General features: G+C 42.2%; 1 protein-coding gene across 1 annotated transcript in view; it reads left to right on the top strand.

Annotated features, from left to right (window-relative positions):
* LOC135493258 (IgGFc-binding protein-like) overlaps positions 1-22,759 on the top strand; it is a 47,860-nt gene that overhangs the window by 24,355 nt on the left and 746 nt on the right. The window contains exons 47-91 of the mRNA XM_064780401.1: positions 179-226; positions 1,063-1,107; positions 1,393-1,443; positions 1,897-2,135; positions 2,555-2,859; positions 3,195-3,496; positions 3,895-4,100; positions 4,396-4,576; positions 4,839-4,937; positions 5,136-5,186; positions 5,484-5,528; positions 6,196-6,246; positions 6,575-6,822; positions 7,455-7,744; positions 8,171-8,469; positions 9,033-9,232; positions 9,534-9,726; positions 9,948-10,019; positions 10,312-10,356; positions 10,638-10,691; positions 10,954-11,007; positions 11,229-11,273; positions 11,537-11,587; positions 11,828-11,881; positions 12,304-12,348; positions 12,504-12,563; positions 12,874-13,071; positions 13,336-13,708; positions 14,113-14,408; positions 14,682-14,887; positions 15,222-15,417; positions 15,647-15,694; positions 16,140-16,190; positions 16,396-16,446; positions 16,824-16,868; positions 17,172-17,222; positions 17,542-17,801; positions 18,448-18,731; positions 19,159-19,451; positions 19,715-19,920; positions 20,187-20,385; positions 20,944-21,111; positions 21,442-21,573; positions 21,696-21,824; positions 22,582-22,692. Of these exons, the coding sequence (XP_064636471.1) occupies positions 179-226; positions 1,063-1,107; positions 1,393-1,443; positions 1,897-2,135; positions 2,555-2,859; positions 3,195-3,496; positions 3,895-4,100; positions 4,396-4,576; positions 4,839-4,937; positions 5,136-5,186; positions 5,484-5,528; positions 6,196-6,246; positions 6,575-6,822; positions 7,455-7,744; positions 8,171-8,469; positions 9,033-9,232; positions 9,534-9,726; positions 9,948-10,019; positions 10,312-10,356; positions 10,638-10,691; positions 10,954-11,007; positions 11,229-11,273; positions 11,537-11,587; positions 11,828-11,881; positions 12,304-12,348; positions 12,504-12,563; positions 12,874-13,071; positions 13,336-13,708; positions 14,113-14,408; positions 14,682-14,887; positions 15,222-15,417; positions 15,647-15,694; positions 16,140-16,190; positions 16,396-16,446; positions 16,824-16,868; positions 17,172-17,222; positions 17,542-17,801; positions 18,448-18,731; positions 19,159-19,451; positions 19,715-19,920; positions 20,187-20,385; positions 20,944-21,111; positions 21,442-21,573; positions 21,696-21,824; positions 22,582-22,692 (6,630 nt within the window). The remainder of the gene's footprint in view (positions 1-178; positions 227-1,062; positions 1,108-1,392; positions 1,444-1,896; positions 2,136-2,554; positions 2,860-3,194; positions 3,497-3,894; positions 4,101-4,395; positions 4,577-4,838; positions 4,938-5,135; positions 5,187-5,483; positions 5,529-6,195; positions 6,247-6,574; positions 6,823-7,454; positions 7,745-8,170; positions 8,470-9,032; positions 9,233-9,533; positions 9,727-9,947; positions 10,020-10,311; positions 10,357-10,637; positions 10,692-10,953; positions 11,008-11,228; positions 11,274-11,536; positions 11,588-11,827; positions 11,882-12,303; positions 12,349-12,503; positions 12,564-12,873; positions 13,072-13,335; positions 13,709-14,112; positions 14,409-14,681; positions 14,888-15,221; positions 15,418-15,646; positions 15,695-16,139; positions 16,191-16,395; positions 16,447-16,823; positions 16,869-17,171; positions 17,223-17,541; positions 17,802-18,447; positions 18,732-19,158; positions 19,452-19,714; positions 19,921-20,186; positions 20,386-20,943; positions 21,112-21,441; positions 21,574-21,695; positions 21,825-22,581; positions 22,693-22,759) is intronic.

Raw genomic sequence — 22,759 nt, 5'->3', positions numbered from 1 at the left:
GTGCGGCCATTTTCCTGTCAGTTTTAATTGATACGAAGTTCATTATAAACATTCGCTTCAAAGACATTTCACAGATCATTCTGGAACCAAATGTTCAAAAAACATGTAGTAAAGGTGAGTGATTATTCTATACAAGCTTTGGCAAGACGTGCATCATCAGTTTCTCTTATCTTTTCAGCATGCCCAAGCTTCCAAGAAAAATGGGACGGTAGAAAATGTGTACAGAGTTAGTATGTTACTGGCAAAAGTTTTTCTGCGAGTTTGGCATTTCTTTAGAACCAGTTTTCGGCCCTTATCACGATAAAAGATGGCATAATTTCGTTAAGAGGTTGCTCAAGACAATGCTGTTTTAGAAACACTTTTGGGGGGGTTGGTGTCTTGGGGTCGGTGAAAAGGCGCCTGATATAAAATCGCATGTTATGTTATGTTACGGCCAGGGTTAACTAATAGGCCGGGTCTATTTGGCAAGCCGCTCGCCGAACAGGCATCTTTTTTTGTCCTGTTTGGAGAGCCGCTTGCCAAAGAGCACTAAAAAGCCACCCTGTTCGGCCAGCCGGGCTTACCAAACAGGTAAAAAATCTACCCTGTTTGGCGAGCTGGAGACTTTACTTTAATATTAATGAGTTCGGCTCTCCATTCAGGACAAGAAAAAGTCACTGTTTGGTAAGCCGGGCTTGCCAAACAGTGACTTCCTAACAAATATGTCAATGGAGCAAGCAAAACGGCAAAACGATCAATTGCACAGAAGCATTCAACCGCTTTGTATATGTGTAGTTTCATCATCATCATCATACCTCAGTCTACCTATTGGAGTGTTAGTATTGTCTGCTCATAGCTTGAGATGGTTCTACAACTCTACAACTGTAATCTGTGTCGACCCAGAATGCTCCTTCTTCTCCCGACTTCTTTCCTGACGAATATCTCGCAGTTACATGATTGAAAATCCAGTCATGAGGTGGTGAATAGTTCACCATTTTGTAATTCTTGGTGATGAGAAATAAATTTCTGGTGTCTAGCTTCTGTTAGTTAAAGTAATAACTGGAACCCTACTTAACATTTCAGGGTGCAGACCAGCTTATAAGTGGGAAGGCTCAAAATGCACTGCACGTGAGTATAAATATACTGTTCATCGATGTTTACACAAGAACGTTGTGCTGCTGGTGACCTAACTTTTGAGGACCGATTCAACTACAAGTGCGGTTTCGTTTAAAACCGGGGCCGTTTTCCACCCGAGTTGGGTTTTTTTTGTATTCAATATTTGCTGAAATGGCAAACCGGGCTGGTTTCCCGCTGTAGGGAAATCAGTTCTTATTTAAATTTTCAAATGCCGTGAATTGAATGGAATTAAAGACATGCTGACCCAAACTGATGTACATTTTGTCTTCCTTGCAGGCTGCTCGGGATCATTGAAATGGAGCGTTGAATTCCAATCCTGTGTACACAGTAGGTATTCTTCACTGAGTACGGTCTAGTTCTGGAGATATTTTTGATGCAAATGCTTACGAGGAATGATGACTCGTATAAGTAATAATGAAGAAGATACATGTAGTGTGTGCTACAGTCCTGATTTTGAGCACAAGTGCACATTAGTTGTTTCAAACACGATTATCATCAATCTTTCCTAGACGTGCAACTCTCAATAAATATCTGAGCAAGATATTACAGACATATCTTCAGCAAGGTCTCCATCCAACAATCATTAGTTAGATCAGGATATCTGCACTTTGACTTCAGTCATGAAGCAAAAGTAGGCCTACATGTATGTCCAAATCTTACTGAAGTTGTTCAATGCGGGAATTTCCACTGGCATTCTCGGAGCTGGAGGAATACATAGGATACCTGACGGAGGGTTCTATTCTTTCATAAACCGCTGCATAAATCTGTCCTTCATTGCAGAGACCTGCACTTGCAGTGGAATTGGCGATCCTCACTACACTAACTTCGATGGAAAACGATTTAACTACCAAGGTCATTGCAAGTACACCTTCACCAAGATCAAGGACAAGTACAAAAATAATACGTGCTACTTCGATGTTTCGGAGAAGAATGTTGGAAGTGGCGCCACTCTTGTCAGGTTGGTTGACGTACAGATTCAAGATATCAAGATTCGTATTCAATACAAAGGTATCCTGCAGGTATGTAGTATTTCGCGGTCTTTACTTGTGATGGTTTATGATATGACTCTTCTGCATTTTTATGTCGTTTGCAGTAGATGATATCATACTTAACTTTGTACCAGTTGAGCGGGGCGCCGTTCAGATTATCAACAAACATGTTAGAAATATAGGTCCAAAGAACAAGAACAAGGACAAGATATTATGTTGTGTTCGGCCTTGTGTTTGCAGCTGGTTTGGACCTTGGCTAACTGGTACAAAGTACACTGTTGGTGCTGAGTCTCAAGTCTCATGACATTTCTAGACAGAGCAGTTCTGGGGAGTTGTAATCGTGTGTTGCACCGGCGCATAATGGCGTACTGAAAGATGTAACCCTTATTGTGTGCCTTAGTCGCGGCTTGGAGAAGGCAGTTCTCTGCAGAATTTTACTCGACTTTCAGGTTAATGGCGTCAACGAGGCTAGTAATGTCCCACTCTCAGTACAAACCAAGGGAGGAACCATCACAATCACGAGGAAATTGGATGGATACACAGTTTCGGCTGGATTCTGCGGCATCATGGTCCATTTCTGGAGCTACTGGCTCCAGGTTTACATCAATGGCGCCGTCGGTTCAAAGGTCGAGGGATTGTGTGGAACCTGTAATGGTGACCATACTGACGACTTCTTACCGAAAGAGGGCAGCTCAGATAAGAATTTCTGGACCAGTTTCTCAGTGCCTGATGACAGTGGCATGCACCCACAGGCGTACGTATGATGTTAACTGTACAGTGGTGCTCAATGTCACCGACTCGTTTCCCTGCTTGCGTATGTTAGCCCAAAGATCGTTGTACTGCCCTTAATCGTGACAACTCTGTGAAGGCCAGTCTCTCAAATAACAACAACGATGATGTAAGAGCTCATTTCTATTGAACTTGACCCCTGTAATCAGAAGGCGTCGACAGCCGTTCTTCATCTAACCCCCTCCTGGCCCTTACTTCGGGGTGGCATTTTCCATTCTCGAGGGTTACCTTTAGATTGCTGACGCTTGTACATTATATGAAACTCCCTTTATTGATTATCATTATTTTTGTATGATTTAGTACATGCAAATCAACTGATGTAAAGGGAGACTGCACTGTCAGCTGGGCCGCCAAGGTAAAAACGGATGCATACTGCGGCAAGATCGTTAATAAGAATGGTCCTTTCAAGGATTGTATCGCTAGCGGGGAACTTGATACAAAGGCTTACTTCGATGACTGCTCATATGATGTCTGTTTCTACTCGCGTGCTAAAGATTGGGCGATAAGGACGAAAGAAGTGGTTTGTGCTAACATTGCTGCATTTGCTGGAGAATGTACCAAACAGGGATTCGGATCAAACTGGAGGAGCGTGACTTTCTGCCGTAAGTTGATTGAGCACTCAATTTGCCCTAGAGAACAAATCCACATCGTTTTAAGCAAGTACGGTTGGTGATTTTCTCCATATTGCATCGAACATTGTAGTAGCTGCGTAGTAGTACAAATGATGAGGTAGAACAGAAATCTACCAAGCCTTCTTATAGTGCCTGCCTGGTGTTCAGTTTGCGGAAGTTCATGTTAAAACGCTATGGTATTCCAACAACGGACATGTGCTCGTGAGTTGTAGCAAGTATATCAACTAGCCTTGGTTGTAGCTATTGATGTCTTTGAGGCCTATCAACTGGTTATTGCAGTGCTAATGAACAATACACCTCAACTCAAGCGGTCGACTCTTCAATGGTCGTACCCATACTTTGCTCAACGTAAATTGTGTAATTTTCAGCCCTGAAGTGTGAACAAGGAGAGGTGTTCTCCGGCAAGACGTACCCTGGTTGTGAGTCTGACTGTAAGAGCAGGAAGCCTGTTAATCCCTGTAAGGTAGAACCCGAGGAAGGATGCATTTGTCGGGGCGGCTACTTTCGTCTGGGAACGAAGTGTGTACATCCAAACCACTGTGGTTGTTACCTCCCTGATGGCAGCCATGTAAACGTAAGCATTTTGACTACGGCTGCTATACTGATAGAAATCCGAGCAGGTGCTCCATAAACGGCGCTGGGTATCTGGTTTGAGGAAGACCCTGTTCTAAAACATGTCCAGAAAGATCGTGCACCTTAGCCGTGGATGGTAGTTTGTCGAGGTTGTGTCTTCCGAACCAGAAACCGCTACCAAGACGAACAGCCACAGCCAAAGCAGTCTCCTATGCGACTAATACAAACATGAAAAAAAATCTAACTCCTCGATTCGATGGTCATCGAACGTCTATCACTTGTTCTCGTCATTGCAGCTTTATGAGAAACAGAGTTCTGCAGACTGTAGTACCATCAAACAGTGTCGAACCAACGGCAAGATGGTGGTGGTGAGTGTTACCCGTTGCCATGCTGAGGCGACATGTCAAACAAAAGAGGGTGTCCATGTCTGTGTCTGCAACTATGGATTCACTGGATCTGGTCAATATTGTACATCGAGTAAGTCTTTTGCTATCAGAAAGTCATTTTGTTTATCCGTACAATGGCCAATTTTGCCAAATATGCCATCCCTTTGCGTGTCTTCTTAAACTGGTTTCATTTTGCTTCATAAACGATATTGCAAACGCATCTCCATCCACACGACCGAAAGGGCGCACTTAAGTTTACCTGTTTCAAGCGTTTGTCTGTTGAAGGAGCAAACATTAACTTGGGAGAAGAAGAGGTTTTTCACTGCCAGTAATTAATTTCCTTTTTCTTCAAGAATGCAGAAATGTTGCACAGAGATGGACAGGGGATGAATGTGTCAACCGCTGCCCACCAGAGGATATCTGGGATAACAGCAAGAAGATCTGCAAATCGAGTGAGTATGAGACATCACAGGATTAGCTTATAACATAGCATTTATCATTTTAAATCTATCTGTCTTTCTGTAGTTCATCCTCTTAAGTCAGCTCGACTAATACGCAAACACTAGGTGGATTCAAAATAGAATCCATTCTAAGCTGAATGAAGTTTCGTAACCATCAGTTGTCGTTTAATGCTTTACCTTTTTCTCTAGGGTGCACCGAGTCTCAGTTATGGAACATCCCGACCAACCGATGTGTAGACAGTATGTATGTCTTATCTCAATAACTGTATAATAACAAACGCATGATTACGATTACTGATGATGAAGCCTGGGAGATACTAGTGCCGTGGTCCTTGGCCTCGAAATCCAAGGGCCGTTGGTGGCAGCCATTAAGATATTCGTGATTGTGAATGTGACGGTGGTTAGGTTTTAATGTTAGAATGTATACTCCGACCTGATTAACGAATAATCATATATCAATAAAGTTCATATATCCTTTTGGGGATATATTTTGAAAAGCCCGAGTTTAGAATTTATTCCGTTCAAATTTTACTTCAGGGTGTAAACCTGTTGACAAGTGGGAGAATGAAGGCTGTGTTGCTCGTAAGTAACGTTCATTATATTGGAGGGCATTGAATGTAAAAAGATAGGCCGGGTCTATTTGGCAAGCCGCTCGCCGAACAGGCATCTTTTTTTTGTCCTGTTTGGAGAGCCGCTTGCCAAACAGCACTAAAAAGCCACCCTGTTCGGCCAGCCGGGCTTGCCAAACAGGTAAAAAATCTACCCTGTTTGGCGAGCTGGAGACTTTACTTTAATGTTAATGAGTTCGGCTCTCCATTCAGGACAAGAAAAAGTCGCTGTTTGGTAAGCCGGGCTTGCCAAGTAGTCACTTCCAAAAAGATATGATACACCGAAGCCTTAATTTGATTCCCAATGCATCAAATTTCAAACTATGGAATCCAAGATGTTCAATCTGAAAAAGTGCTCGTACATCAAATGATTTGTTGATACATTAAATAGTTTGTCAGATGTAGTGTAGCCTGTACGCTGTTCAGAGACGATGATAGAATAGACAAAACACTGAAGGGAAAAGTCTGGTTCAAGGCAAGCAGTTGTTAACATTACCGAAGCCACGTAGTCACTACTGTCTATCTACATTCAGCTTTGCTTGGAGATGTTACATGACATTCTAATTTCGATCACTCATCAAGAGGTGTTCGTTCTAATCCTCGAGGCTAAATACACATTTTCTTGTTTTCCTTCACTTCAGGTTGTACTCCACCGAAATCATGGGATATCAGGTTAAGGAGATGTACAGAAAGTAAGTCCGTCTTTGGAATTGAGTTTGGATAACCAATAACGAACTAATTGATTGGTGATAAAAATGCCTCTGTAGAAATGATACAACGCGTTAAAACTTTATCTTGGTTCTCAAAGTGTTGCTCTTGAAAGTTGTTCATCCAAACTACATGTATTCAATTATCGGTGCATGATAACGTTTAGTCAAATTGTATATCAGGCGTGTTTAGACTCATTTGATTCCAAACTATGTAGCGAAGTTGAGTGTCTCCTCAGCACAAATTGATGCATGTAGATTATTGATGTTTGATGTATACTAAGTGTAGCTCTCCGTCTGTTTTATCCACTAGAAATCTGCACCTGCAAGGCTTGGGGAGATCCCCATTACCATCGTTACGACGATTTTAAGAGAATGATCAACTTCATGGGTGTCTGTAAATACGTCTTCTCCAAGACGACCAACTCTGACGACGCGTGTTCCTTCTCGATTGAGGTGAAGAATGAACATAGAGGTAATACAAGGGTGTCTTTCGGTAGGATGATGGACCTGAAGATGGGAGGTTTCGTTGTCAGACTTCACAAGAACGGATGGAGTAGGGTACGTTCTCATATACTAGTATATGCTCCACCTTTTTGATGAATTTGAGCTGTTTGATAAATTGCTAGAACTGTCATATTGGTGTGGTGGTTCATTGTTCTTTCATCAAGACAGAATCTCGATCTGCACACTCTAATAAGATGTTTGGATCCAAGAGCGTTTACATCTCATTAATTTCTTGGAAGTGACTATTTGGCAAGCCCGGCTTACCAAACAGCGACTTTTTCTTGTCCTGAATGGAGAGCCGAACTCATTAATATTAAAGTAAAGTCTCCAGCTCGCCAAACAGGGTAGATTTTTTACCTGCTTTGCAAGCCCGGCTGGCCGAACAGGGTGGCTTTTTAGTGCTGTTTGGCAAGCGGCTCTCCAAACAGGACAAAAAAAAGATGCCTGTTCGGCGAGCGGCTTGCCAAATAGACCCGGCCTTATTTCTTATTGGTCTTTTTTCGCGTTATGTGCATGTGGTAGGCAGAATCAAAAAAGCATTGTTCATTTAATATACTGAAGTGTTATGTTATTTTTGCCAAACATAACTTGCGATACACCCATCGACTAATCTCACAACTTATGGTAGCCAGATATATCGGATATGGCATTACTCTCTAGCAAGTCACCACAACTTTGTTCTGCAGGTCAGTGGCCTCGCCAAAAAAATGCCCTTTAACCTCGAACTCGAAGGCGGACATACACTTAGTGTCTCAAAATGTGGAACCAACAACTTTAAGATATCAGTGCCAACCTGTTCCTTCACTTTGTCATTCGGTGGTCCATGGGGAAGTATTGTGACATCTCTCGGCCACTGGCAGTATGGAGGTGCTGGAAAGCTTACTGGAATGTGTGGGGACTGCGATGGAACGGCTGACACCTCGACTAGCTTCAATGATTATCAGGTTCCAGATGACTCTGATGTGCCATCACATAAGTAAGTGTGTACGCAAGACGCTTGAAATATGATCGAATAAAACAAGAGAAATCGGTTGTATACCTTGAAAATAATAAGGTCTATGCTTGATAACATCAAGTAGGCTTTTTACCTACTTGATAACATGTATCACAAACCATACTATGTCCTATCTGAATCCGTATCCTGCAATGTTCAACCAACGGTCAGAAATACATCGAAAGGTTTAGAATAGTATTCGCCCTTTGTTGAATACGAACAGATAGCCTTTACTTGCGGTCATGAGTACCGTCACATTCAAATAAGACAGGTGGGGGACAGCTAATTCATTATATCCTTTCGAACACTTCGTGCAGAGAGGTAGGATGACGTTGGAAGTCTTACCATACATCAGAGTTTTGTATTCATTCCAAATAGAAGTCGAATTTAATAGTGTTAATACTTTAGCTGTAAGAAGAGCGAGGAACCAGTCATCAAATGTTCGGATAAGAACAATGCCCTCATTGCATCAGACACGTACTGCGGTTACATCAAGTCAACCACTGGACCATTCGCAGAGTGCATCAAGAGCGGAAAGGTAGATTGGAAGTCAGCCTATGCTGCTTGCCAGATGGATGTTTGCGCTTTTGTGGACAAAGCCGAGTCCATGAAAGAAGTGATATGCGCTGATGTGGGAGAATTCGCCAGCGAATGTCAGCTGAATGGTTACCAACCTTCGAAGGTTTGGAGAACAACCACATTCTGTCGTAAGTTTGACTCATTCTGCTTTACAAAAAGATGCTTTGGCTTCAAATCTACAATAATGGCCTTCCGATTGCTTGTTGAATATCAAAATGGAACCAATGAAGTTCTAGCCTTGTAATCCTCAATTTGATTGGGGAATATTCCTGAGGTCACGCTATGCCTAAGGCAACTGGTCGAAGAAGTTCGTAAATCAAGAACCATTTGGCTTCGGTGTGGAGCCAGTGGTGCTGGCGTTGTTCCAGTGCATCTGGAGTGGGTCCATTGGCTCTAGGATCTGGTAAATGCCAAGAGCGTCTGGTTTCAACCCGAGTAAATTGGCTCTTCGATCTTGGGGATCTTGTGTTTGGTCAGCGCCAGCATCCATTGACTCGTGTTGTGTGATTCTAGTGTTGGGGCAGTGGCTCTGATGTGAGCCCATTGTATTGATGAGACCTTTCCGGACATCCTTAAAACAAGTATGTAGACGTTAAAACTGTCATCACAGTTTTCACTTCATTATCGAATGGTCTCTGCCTTGTTCTCTTTTTACTGTTAATATACGATTAATATCAATGTCATTTTCCAGCAATGAAGTGCCCTGCTAACAGCGTATATGAGTCCAAGATGCGTCCATGCCAACCGACGTGTATCAAGCCCGAACCAATCTTCTGTGAGGATGAGTTGATGGAAGGCTGCAAGTGTAATAAAGGCTTCATCCGAGATGGTGATTCGTGTGTCCCCGAGCGGTCATGTGGCTGTTGGGATGCAGACAAAAACTATTACACGGTGGGTAATGAGTAGAACCCCACTGAGTCAGATCGTGTCTAACTGCTAAGCCGCAGGTGCATAAACGAAGAAATCGCCCCCGCCCCACCCCCTCGCCGTCTAAGACAATGTTACCATCAACCATTTGATAAGTACTTCTGCTTATATTGCTACTCTTATGAGGAAAAAACTATACGGTCTTTTCTTCTTCTCTTTTTCGGTATGACGTAATCTCATCAGGATCGCAGAGACCAGAGCATGTTGTGGGGCTTTTCATTGAACTGCATACGCTGATATTGTGAACGTTTCTTTTTCCTATCAGATTGGTGATGAGCGCATAAGCTCCGACTGCACGACACTCTACAAGTGTATCAAAGTAGGATCAGTCGCCAAGCTAGGGTCCAGTGAGCTTAAACCTTGTGGCCAGGATGCTGAATGCAGACCTGGAGACAAAGGGATATATACCTGTGGCTGCAAGAAAGGATACCAAGGAGATGGATTCAAATGCGAGAAACGTAAGTGCAGCAAGTATGGGAGCCGTTATGATTGACACCTCACCTGTCGAAACGAACTTGATATATCCCCTCGTGACTACTATTAACTCGCCAGCAGACGCCACGAAGGTCGTCCCGTTTCGTGAGATGCACATAGACGATCTAAAGTTGTTCTTTCACGAGTCTTGATTTTGCCGAACAATTACGAATCAGTTAGTTGACGTTTATGTTATTATGTTTAGGTCCGGAACTGTCGTGCATCGAAGGCAAAGAGAAGTGGGATCCTAAGTTACAGAAGTGTGTACCTCTTGTTGGTGAGTACCGTATTGTGACCAATTTTCATGAAATTAGGGTATTTTCTTGCCGCAGTTGGGAGATGACCATATCAGTTTGTGAAAGTTGAAACCTCGGTGATCCGTCACTTGTCTGTGATTACTCCTAAAGAGTAGGAGAGACTTGGGCTGAGCTGGCATAACCATGATAAATTGGCATGAAGCTGAGCTTCACCTGTAAGTCAAGAAAACGAATATCTTCCTTTTGATCGAAATGTTTACTGCTTAGTAAATCATTCTTCTCTGAGCTTAACGTATTCTGTTATCCATTCAGTATGCAAAGAGGATGAAAAACTTGAAAATGGCAAGTGTATTAAATGTAAGTACTCTGTATTTCGTTACCTAAGTGTGCATAATTGTTCTGTCAAGCTGGGAACACTGGCCTTTTTTGTCAAGCAGCATTATTTTGGTACTGCGCTCTGGTGCAGAATGACCAGTGACTAGAGTACAGAGAGCTTGTTATACATGTGCTCATTCGTGTAGACTCTACGAAAATATCTAAAACTAATTGAATTTCATCTGTTCCGCACAATGAAGTTTGTTTTGCGTCAAAGATTTGATTGATGAAATTTCACGTTTTGCCTCTTTTTTCGTCACCAGTGTGTGGAGATGTCGCAACGAAATGGAACAAAGTTACGGAGAAGTGCGACCAGAGTGAGTAGTATTTAAAAACATTGTATCAGAAAAACATTATCATGATATACTATACCCTGCTGAAAGAGTAACACTGATCTCACCATCATTTAATTCCTCCCGCAATAGAAATACTCATGACTTTGAAGATGCAAAAACTAAATTCTACTTTTCTGTGACAAAAGACCAAAAAAAGCAAAACTGTGTCATGTTCACCTCAACCTACTAAATATATCCCCCCCCCCCCCCAGCTCTTGTTTCTTCTATCATCTATAAATTACAGGATGTACTGACCCTCAGAGCATTTGGAATGAAGGAGAGAAGAAGTGCAAGCTCCGTAAGTGTAACTGTTTCAAGCATGTCTGGTTCCCGTTGGTATCAAAATAAATTCCAACATGAAATGGGGCTGCACAATGGCCGCTCCAAAATAAATGTATTTCGTGAAGTGAACGTAAAAATGGTCGATTTTCTTGCCTGATAGCGACTTATTATAGCCACTTTTGCCATGCATGACCATCTGGTTATAGAATCATCATATTTACCTTTCATGTTTTATAGGATGTGCTGTTGACAAGTTATTCGTTGGAGAGGAATGTGTTGACAGTAAGTGAAAATCTTATCGTCACTGAACTGGTCCGACAATTCAGTATTTGGTTCTGTTCCTTTTCGTAAAGAGACGAACTTCTTGTTGCCTCGCTTTCATTCTGTCATTGATTTCAAACTAAGTGCAAAGGAGAAACTGCTGACAGTTATATAACTTTGAGAATGAGATCTTCAAAAGTGACTGTATTCTCCTTCTCATCATCATGAAAGGCATGTACATTATAGTGTTAGTCTCGAATAAATGCTGATTACTCTGATTTCAGAATGCACACCTGACCAAGTGTATGATGTGCCCACTGGAAAATGCAAAAATCGTAGGTATTGCCGCAAGCAAAAAAGGGTATCAAATAAATCCGGCAAATGATTGTATGTAGTTACTTATTTCTGTTACGATTTTTTTGGGAGCGTTTAATGGAGTCCCCATATTCCCTAAACTCGGACATTTCAAAACGAGATTTCTCGGAATGAACAATGCACAGCAAGCCTGCTCCTGACCAAATGGCAATGGCAGCATTGGATACCTCTACTTTAATATGTCTTTTTCTAAAACACAGGTTGCACCGATCCAAAGCAGGTGTGGAACCAAGTCAAGACAAAGTGCGAGAAGCGTAAGTGAATTCAAGGCTTTGTACTTGTGTACCCTTTGTACTTGTATACCCTTTGTACTTGTATACCCTTTGTACTTGTATACCCTTTGTACTTGTATACCCTTTGTACTTGTATACCCTTTGTACTTGTATACCCTTTGTACTTGTATACCCGTTACATACATTGACTGGAGCGGATATGTTTAAAGTGTTTCACCCTAATCACCAGCCATCAGCAAGGTCAGCTGATTGTAAGAATTCACCATCGAAATCACATAAGTAACATAAGATTTATCAACAAATCACGCGCGAATCATTTTGAGTGGGTTGATCAATACCCTGACATATAAGTGTTTCTTGATGTTACGTTTATAATCATGATTATTTTCTCAAGTCCTTTACCGCGTTTGTTTAAACTAACTATAATCCATTTCTGTCCAAAGGTTGTGAATCAGACAAGAAGCTGGTAGATAATAAGTGTATTCCAAGTAAGTAGACCTATGTAGTAATTTCTGGTTTGCGTTATATTGACTCGGTTTCTGTCAGTTTTAAACTGCTAAAGATTTATCAATTGAATCAGAATGATAAGTGTATATTGATATCTATCGATGTAGATGCCATTAAAATTTGTTTTTTGTTACAGAGTGCAAGAGTAACGAAAGATGGAATGTAAATACACAGAAATGCGAACCAACAGAAACACGTAAGATTATGTGTACCAGTTTGATGATAGTCCCAATGCTTCAATCAAGGCATTCTTTAAAGTGTTTAGAGGATGAAATGTATTAGAAGATGTGCCCAAGTGTAGCAACTATCATGCACGGTTGAATAAGTGAACGAGGTCTTGCAAAGCGCCGGTTCTGATCGACTGCGCACATGCATAAAGGCAGTAGCTTCTCTCTTTGCAGTAAATGATACCTTCAGGAGAGCAAAATGGTCGATAGATCTTTTCTTTCAACATCATTGTTTCATTGCCATCCCTGTCTTTCTCTAACGTTTAGTGTCTTTTTTAGCGACCTGCCAATGTTTTGCATGGGGAAAGAACGTGTTCTACACACACGACGGCCAGTGGATCAACTACCCTGGCAAGTGTGTCCACACCATCGCCAAGCTGAACGACAAGGCTAACAAATGTTACTTTGAGATCAACGCCAAGAACCTTCCTCAAAAGGGCGACAGACCAGCAGGAAAACTCATTTCTGTCCATACAGGTAAGTTGTAGCCCCTTTCCCCTGACGTATCAGTTATCGAACACAATGGTCCATGACAAACCTCTAGCTATTTGGTAAGCTTGACTATGTATGTATCGGACTGGTTAACATGACATTACACTGCATCCTACCCGGGGCCTTATTGAAAGTACACCAGACATCCATGTGGCCATGGCGAATGTACAGTGTGTGTGAAATGATTAGGATAGTCATAAACTTGCCATCACTTTGATAAGTTGATAACGCTTCTGACAACCTTTCCAGGCTTCAAAATGATTAGCATCTTCCCTGGAGGCATGGTCCAGGTTGATGGTGTCACCAAGACAGTTCCTTTCGATGTGGCGACTAAGAACAAGAGGACCATCAATGTCTACAAGAACGCTAATGGAGACTTCCAGATAGTTGACAAAAGCTGTGGCATCTTCGTGGCATACGACGCCAAGAACAGGTTTTTCACAGACCTGACTCCATATAGTAAGATGTTGTCTGGTATTTGTGGAAACTGTGATGGGCAGCCCAATGATTATATGACCTCTGACGGAACGGATGTGTCCTCCAAGAAAGCGCCCGAAAAGTTCGATCTTATCGGCGATAGTTATGTTGTGGCCGATAACACTGGCACAGAAGCCTCCACAGAGTAAGCCCTTTTGTATATCTTAACTTCGTTGACAAATCGATTTTTATCTAAGAACACCTGAATGAAATACAGCTCGGTATCCAGCAGTCTTCCCCCGGAAAAGTGCCGTCCTTGAATAGATGGGCGAAGGTATGGTTCTATCGGACGAGGAGACTCATGATTTTCAGAATCTCTGAGATTAATAGCACATAATGGAGTTCTGACTCAATTCTTTGTTGCTGGACACTCTATCCCTCGATATCTAAAACTACCTGATAACACCTAGTGGGAATACGAGTCCATGAACCTAGTCCGTTTGCTTTTAGGAAACAGTTGTATTTAGTTTTCTACAGGTCACTCGTATCTTTTGTCGGAAGACAGTAAAATAACTCTCGATATGTTACCTCTCATCATCTCCCTCCTAGCTGTGTAACTAAACCCCCAGTGTATGATGTTGACTGCACTCCGGCGTGGATGACGAAGGTCAAGTCTATTGAATACTGCGGCCTGATCTCCAAGACCACAGGGCCATTCGCTGCGTGCATTAAGAGCAGGAAGGTCAAGTACGAGGCGGAGAAGCAGTCATGTATCGAGAGGGTGTGTGCGACGGAAGGCAACACGGAGGAAGCCGCGAAGCTGACCTGTGAGACCATGAAAGGTCTTGCCGATGCATGCGCTGCGAATGGATTCGTCGTCAACTACAGGTCAAAGACATTTTGCCGTAAGCTTACTACATACAGTAGATCTTTTGTCGGGGAATGTTTTCACTTCTTAGTTTCACGAAGTATTCATTTATTCAGGTTTGGGGCAAATTCGGCATTACACTTCACGACTCCTTAAAGAACCAATTTGAACTTACAATGTTATTTCCTGAGAATATAATCTGCTAAGGATCGTCTGAATGCAAAGCGTGTCATAACAGTTGAGAGTCATGATTCTTCACTTTCCTGCTTGGTAATAATACAGGCTTCACTAATTGTTATGGCACTTTCAGCAATTGCTTGTGAGGAGAACTCCTCCTTCAACCCAAGCCTGGCTCCCATCCAACCATCGTGCAAGCAGCCAAGGGTACCCAAGATCGACGAAGGGGTTCAACCCGTCCAGGGATGTCAGTGCATTGTTGGGTACCTACGTGATGGGGACAAATGCACCAAGGCAGAGAACTGTGGCTGCGTGACAGATGATGGCAGGCTTATTAAGGTAGATTGCTAGGCCTTCATTTGACAGCAAAGCAAACAAGCATCGAATGGTAACTGAAAAGATGTCTGCTGGTTACCAGCTGACAAAAACTAAGGAAATGTTAGAATGTTATCTGGTCACAGGTGGAGACCATACTTTAGCTGGTCACAACACCTCAGTTGGTATCCTAGAACGCTCTAGCTACTAACTAACTGGTAAATTAGGCTGACAAAAGTTTAGCGGCCAACCTTAATTTTGTCTCCCTGCAGTTGGATATGGTTATCATTCGTCTGTTAATCCTTTACCACTATTCTGTGAGCCATCATCTTACTTGTCATGTATAACTTTCACATAGAATAAGGAAGAAGTTATTCGAGAAGGTTGCAAGATGAAAGACGTATGTACCACCACAGGCTGGGGCTGGCCTATTTTGGCCAGCAAAGCAGTCGACCCTGAATGTGACGTCAACGCCGAATGTGTAGCTGAAGGTGGCGACTGGAAGTGCGAATGTAAACGCGGATATGAAGGGGATGGAACGGATTGTAAATCAAGTAAGTGGTGTATGAACGTGTCGGAGACTGACAACTTTAGTAACATGCTCAGTGGTTTCGCATCAATTACGACTCATACTTGAACGTTATTTCAATTTATCGGCCGTTCCTTTTGTTGTTGTGATCCATTGCCTGTAATAGTTTCCATTGTTTGTTGCTCAAGACTTCCTAGTGGAACTCTGACTACTATATTGCATGCCTCCCGTATGGAACTTCCTCTTACTTTCAGAATGTGAGAAAAACACCCAGAGATGGACAACACGTGGCTGTGTCGAACGTAAGTTATTACCAACTCATAGTTTGCATTTTCCAGATACAAGAATGAGAATCCCCTTCCATCATTAGTGTATGGTATCACCCTGTATGATCCCCTTCCCGCGCAATCCCGGAGACACCGGACGATAGCGCCGCCACGGCCAGATGCCGAACTTCGCTGTAATGGCTTCCATGGATGTACACACGTTCGAGTTGATGAGAAACATGGAATAAAAGTGATAGCCAACATCATATCTGAGTCTGATTTATCCCTCCACGTTTAACGGCAGATATCATTCAATTAGTACATGATGTATCAAGATGTAATCAACAAGCTCTAATTTAATGTTGACGGCAGATGATTTGAGAAAGAATGTGATAGTGAGCATAAAACGCCAATGATCGCATCTCTGCAGTTAACCTAAATTTTCAGTTAATGATGTGGTTTGTTGTCTTTGGTTATTCAGAATGTGCCAAGGATGAAGACTGGAATGAAGCAAAGGAAGGATGTGATGCTAGTAAGTATGGTGATTTACTATCATTCCACTCCATTCTTTGATTGTAAAGCGTATTAGTGCACCGTATAGCATAGAATCATTGTTCCAGTACTTTTTGAGGAGGAAATGATGTTCGTAATAATTCAATTATATGAATGTTTAATTTGCCTATGCGCTCCAAGCCTCCTTGTCACTGAAAAGAACACATTTCGTTGTTTGTTTACAGAATGCAAGGATTCTGAACAGTACGACCCTGTCTCAGAGAAATGTGGCAAGAGTAAGTTTAATTCTATAATCTCCATACAGCTGCGATCTAATGAGATGCCATTGATCTGAGGCTGCTTTTATGGAATTCTAGCTAAGTGTATTCAATTGCGATAGCAACATTCAAGATCAGTAATTGCTCTTTGAGACTCTTTTATAAATGGTCATGTCAGTAGGTTTCAAAAATCTTAAGGATTGGCGAACAATTTCACATTGGGTATGTATGATAAGACACTTCAAATTCTCATCATAAGTTCTATATCAATATTGGCAGGTAAAATCTTCATTTGGTCACATGTGTGTGAAATCGACAAGATGTGTCGTTATGCACAGGGATTGTTTAGCTCCTCCTCCTGTCCACTGTAATGGTGTGCATGTGTTGTATTTCAGAATGCAAACCAAACGAAGAACTGCGAAATGGCAACTGTGTACTACGTGAGTACATTCTTCAACGTTTGAGGGGTTCTCTTTGTTCAGTTGAAATAGTTGAATAAGAACAGCGTTTTTCTCTCGCTTCTGTTCTTTGCATCGAGTTGTTATCTGTTTACATTGACAGTCGACCCAATTGGGGGTCTGAGTTTATTTCTTAAATTGCTCCATTCACTACAAAGCGCTCACCTGAGAAATAACCAACGTTTTCACTTCTAATCAAAGCTGATATCGTGCGAGGAGGGAACACTCAAAACCATGTATGCTCCTATTAATGGCAGTTGGTAAAATAGATTGATTGATTTACAGGTTGTGGCAAGGACAAGGTCTGGAATGTGGACTTACAGAAATGTCTGCAAAGTAAGCTTAACATTCATCGTAGTCATACCAACATCAGATATCAGTAGCAAAGGAACTTAGTCCAAAAATGTGCAACTTCGTTTTTTATATCTTGTCTATGTAGATGACAACTGCCACCTTCCATGCAATTTTCATTGGACCTGTGTCATACACTTGCTCTACAGTGTTACTAGTTATCTCCTTTGCCATTTTGCTCAGTTATTACGCTAGTTTTTCATATATGTTAAAGTCCCAACCTTTATAATTGGAGGCAACATTTGAATATTGGTGTTGGTCGATCTATTTTGACTTGAATCATATAGATTGTTTACCCTTGCAGAGGATTGTACCTGTAAGGCATGGGGTGACCCTCACTACATCAGCTATGACGGCATCGACAGCACCATCGCTCGCATAGACTTCCAAGGCAAATGTAAATACACTCTCTCAAAGCTGAAGGACGAGACTCATAAGTGTGCTTTCAATGTGGAAGTGAAGAACGAAGTCAGGAATGCTGTGTACGATTTCACATTCACGCGATCAGTGGACCTCAAGATGGGTGGCACAAACTTCAGACTACAGATAAGGAAAGGCGCATCTGTAAGTACTTTTCGCGTTATCATTGTGGTCAACTTCGAGTACAACGTGTGTGTCATATCTTGCTTAAAATTCAGGGCTTAACACTTAACACGAGGGCCGGTGTGGCAATCGAAAATCTCCCTTCCTCGGAAGAAGTGTCCATCCCTGTTGTATGGGGATGGATTAATGTATATGATATTCTAAAGGGACCCTGGCTATTAATGCCTTAGAGATTAACAATGCTTAATAGAATCCTTTGTCCTTCTGACATTCTTTCCCAAGACTTCTATACTTTTAACACCGGAGTTACACAGGCAAAAGTCTCCGTCCATGGATCTATGATGGTGGTTATTCATCTACGTCCATGGAGAGGTGATGGAGAATCTCCATCACCTCTCCATGGATGGAAAGTCCATGGGCCATCATAGATTCGGAGATTTCTGTCCCTTATCTTGTCCTGTAGGCTGTATATGGTGAGTTTCTGTCGCTCTTCCCGTTCACCGCTATCTCGACATGTGTATCTACATGCATTTGTGCTTCTCTGTACAAACTAAGTTTTCTTTATTTTCTGTTACATTTTTCATTTACCGTTTTCTCGGCTTTGTCTCTTGCTCTTTATGTTGCCATGTTTTTCATCAGATAATTATATTCTTAAATATTTCTTCAGATTAATGGCATCTTAGTTACGCTCCCAATGAAGTACAAACTTTCAAATGGAGTAGTTGTGGAACTTTCAATGGATGGCAATACCGTCCTTCAAGCTAAGGTCCCTGAATGCGATCTTTCCCTGACATTCGGCGGGGTCCAGGACTATGCTATTTTCACAGCCAGTGGGGAGAAGTATGGTGGCAAAATGGAAGGTATTTGTGGTGACTGTGATGGAGTCAAGGAGAAGGACCTCAATATGGACTCGTTTTCGGTACCTGATGATTCTGATGCACCGGAAGACACGTAAGCTTAAGCCTATTCATTTCTGTGGTAAATTAGGCAGATATTGTTAGATTTCATCAGGAAAAAATAAATTGAATTTGGCTTAATTCTTACCAAAAGCTTTGCTAACTGTGATTATCCAGACATCTTTAAGAAACATTTTGAAGTATTGGCTATTCGATTCACATTATTTGTCAGATATCAGCCAAGAACATAACGATTATCTTTTGGAGAATTGCCCTTAACAAACAGACTCCATTCATTACTGCTTTATCAATGTTTTATCAATGGCCTTACCAATACGAGCACGGATCAGTGTCACATTCTGCACAGCTACACTTAGGAAAGTAACACACGAGAAACATCCAGAGTGGTACGTGTAGACCAATTAATGTAGCCGTTATTGATACCTGAAATCCATTGCCATCTACCTAATGTGTCTTTTCAGTTGCAAACCCGCAAAAAAGCAAGATGTGACATGTTCAGATGCTGTCAAACAAACCGCCTCAAATGACAAATTCTGTGGCTTCATCCAAAACGTGAATGGACCATTCGGAGACTGCATCAAGAGCAAGAAGGTTGATACCAAAAAGTATATGGATGCATGTCTGTACGATGTGTGTGCGTATATGAAGGACACGAAACAAGTGACTAGACTTGTGTGCGAGGACTTAGGCACAGTGGCCGCAGCTTGTAACAGGGCTGGTTTTTATGCAGACTGGCGGCAAAAGGACTTCTGTTGTGAGTAGCCTCTTAGACCCGAGTTTGTGACCTTTTGTTTTGTATTAACATCATTTTAACCAACGATTACTGTACTTCAGAGGTGTTTGTGTCCTACTAATTATGTGGAAAATGGGGACAGAAATTCTATGACTTGCAGATAACGCCAAAAGTCCAAAGGATGAATAAATAGCAAGACGTCCCAGATTTGTTTGTCATCTACCACGTCCAGGTGAGATATATTCGGTTCTTGTTTCAAAACCCTAAATGTTCTTTTCAACAAGCTCTCGGATGTGGCGCCAACTCTGACTACAAGATCCAGATGCGGCCATGTCAACCAAGCTGTGCCCAGCCCGCACCCAAAACCTGCCCTGACAAGGCACCAATCGAAGGATGCAAGTGCAAACCAGGATTTATCTTCAGCGGAAATGATTGCGTCAAGCCTGAGGACTGTGGCTGTTTCGATCAGAAGACTGGACAGTACTTCAAAGTAAGTCATCTTGGCACGCATTAGTTTCCTCAGCGCCTGAATGTTTGGACCTACTCGGGAAAAATTACATTGACCTGCAGTATGTGGTCGCATTTCGTTGGTGCATGAGTGTATGGTGACACTATGCATTACAATGAAGTGATGGATAGTAAGGAGACATTGAAATTAACTCTGCGGGTCATCCCATATTCTGCATGTATATGCACGAGAAGAAATCAGATCCAAAATGTTGCTTATAACTGTCAACTCCCAAATTTGTACTCCAGCTCAATGAGAAGACCATCTCAATTGATTGTAAGACAATGGTAACGTGCGTCAAGCAGGACAATGAACCGGCCATGTTGAAGACTTCCTTCCCCGAATGTGACGAGAACTCTGTTTGCAAGGCCATGCCGACCGGGAAGATGGGCTGTGAGTGCAAGAAGGGCTGGTATGGTGACCCGACCGCCTGCAAGAAGATCATACGTAAGTGTACCAACAAATTTACTCAGTTTGACAGCCTGAATCAAACAGAACGTAGTCTCTTTAACAGACTTTTTCAAACACATAAATCAGTTTAGCTGTCCATGGCAAAGTCACATTCTTCTTAGCTTACCCATACTAGTCATGACATTTAATACTAGAACATAATAAGCCAACTAAAATTAAGATCGACAGAAGTTTTCTTCCAAGACGCATTGGCGTCTGCTTCTCCCTTCCAATGCTTTGTCTGTTGCAGCTTTGTGAAAGTGTTTTAATGCCTCCCATGAACCATCATAACATGCGTATAAGCCACAATAATCTTAAGATTATTCATCTGTACCTCTACACCAGAAGTGCTGCCATAGTAAGGCCGTCTAGAATTGGTAAAAAAAAAAATGTCCGTAACCATTGAAAAACACGAAAGCCATAGTGGATCACAAAGATTACACGTCAAGCTTACTTCGACCTGAACCAGCATCACATGAAGAGTGGTGACAAGTGGTCCTATTCTACATCAAGTCTATAAGGTAAACAACATTTCTTTCCCTGCTTCATTTCAAGCGGTGCCGAAGACCACAGGTGGAACAGGCGAGGGTGCCCCATGTGCATTCCCATTTTACTACGGAGGGAAGGCCTTCTACACTTGTACGGAAGCCGGTTCAATTGGCAAGCCATGGTGCTCCGTCACAACCCACTATAAAACTGACCAAATGTTCGGATATTGTCCAAGTAAGTTGACGAATAACGTCATATTGATGTTTCAGTTGGGAAATTAAAATCGTTCTGTCATCTTGTCATCTTCTGTAATAATCATGAGTTGTCCTTAACCATTGAAGAAGACATATCTTGTCGATTACGTGATCGCACTTTGGGAAAGACTTTCATCAAGTCTGCGTATTACATGACACGCAGTGTGTACTCTGAGAAATCGGTGTGACCGCCTCATTCTCCCGACTATCGTTATGTAGCACGTGAGATTCCGCGGACATGTTTAATTATGCAGCGGTAATCCGAGACTGCATGATTCATACGACATCTCCTTCATCTCAAATCTTTCAGAGCCATGCGTCTTCCCGTTCACCCACAAAGGAGTCACCTACAACGAGTGCACTGGGACTGATAAACCGTGGTGTGCCACAGTTGCTGACTTCAAAAACGATGACCAGTGGAAGTACTGTCCACCTAAGAAAGGTACGACCTTCGGATATGAGCACTATCCACTTTCTTACGATCACAATCGTTGACATGGAAGTCCTTATATGATTATTGATCGTATGGCAGAAAAATATCACTTCAATAAATTTGTCTTTCAGTTGCATGTGTATTCCCGTTCACCAACAACGGAGTGACCCACAACGAATGTATTGTAGGTTCGACTGGCAAACCATGGTGTGCCACGGTTGCCGCATATACTGGAGATAAGAACTGGATGTATTGCGAAGGTAAAGCGTATTTCCCGCTTTTTGGTTGCTATCAAGAATTACCAAAGGCTTTATTATCCTTATGGCACAGAGCCACATCAGACTGAACATATGATAGTAACAGAACAAAGCTATTGGCTTATACAAGACAAAAATACAACATAGTCTTACACTTGTTCGCACGATGCATCACATTGATCGTAAACGAAATTGATAAACCTTTCCAGATGAGGTGTAAGGGGAGGGGCTGAACTTGCTCAGCAGATTCTTATACCATCAACAAAAGTGTTGCCCTTTACAAAAACTTAACGAGGGGTCTGACGAATTGAGAAGTTTCCTCAGGTTATCCAATGTTATCGTACACGACCCTCTAGTGCAGCATCCTGGCACCAGTTGTTTACAATTATTATTATTATTATCAAAACCTCCAAATAGGAGATTCAAAAGCACGCTCCATTGATCTGACCAGACCTCTCAACCGAGCCGGGAGCGTCGTATCTGTCGTCGAGGAGGAGATACCTAAGCGAGTCAATTACGCCATCCTCGCCTACAGAGACGCCACCATCCCGGCAAAACGAGTGGGGCCGGTCAGAAAAAGCAGGAATAATAGGTGACACAATACAATCGCGCCCGGCTATAAAATCGGCTATTAGTGCAACATTAACCCCGCCTCTCGATATTTCAAATTTTGTGTACGACCTACAGGTAGGAGTTAAAAAAGCCTGATCTCAGGGTGCCTGTGCAATTACATGTATATTGCTGATCTATCTCATTCCAGTCGCATGTGAAACACAAATGAATACCAAGGTAAATATTGGAGAGACGTATACATTTGAAGGGAAGCAGTATTACTGCAAGGATGACAAGACGTATGCTGAAGTCAAGAAGAGTAAGTTCACGCTCTGACCTTGATCCCTCACCGATGAGGTCAAAGGTCATATCACCCATTTTGAGAT

Source organism: Lineus longissimus, chromosome 9 (genome assembly GCF_910592395.1).
Source record: "Lineus longissimus chromosome 9, tnLinLong1.2, whole genome shotgun sequence".
NCBI lineage: Eukaryota > Metazoa > Nemertea > Pilidiophora > Heteronemertea > Lineidae > Lineus > Lineus longissimus.
The sequence above is the reverse complement of the archived record's forward strand: the minus strand, read 5'-3'. Positions and strand labels throughout refer to the sequence as shown.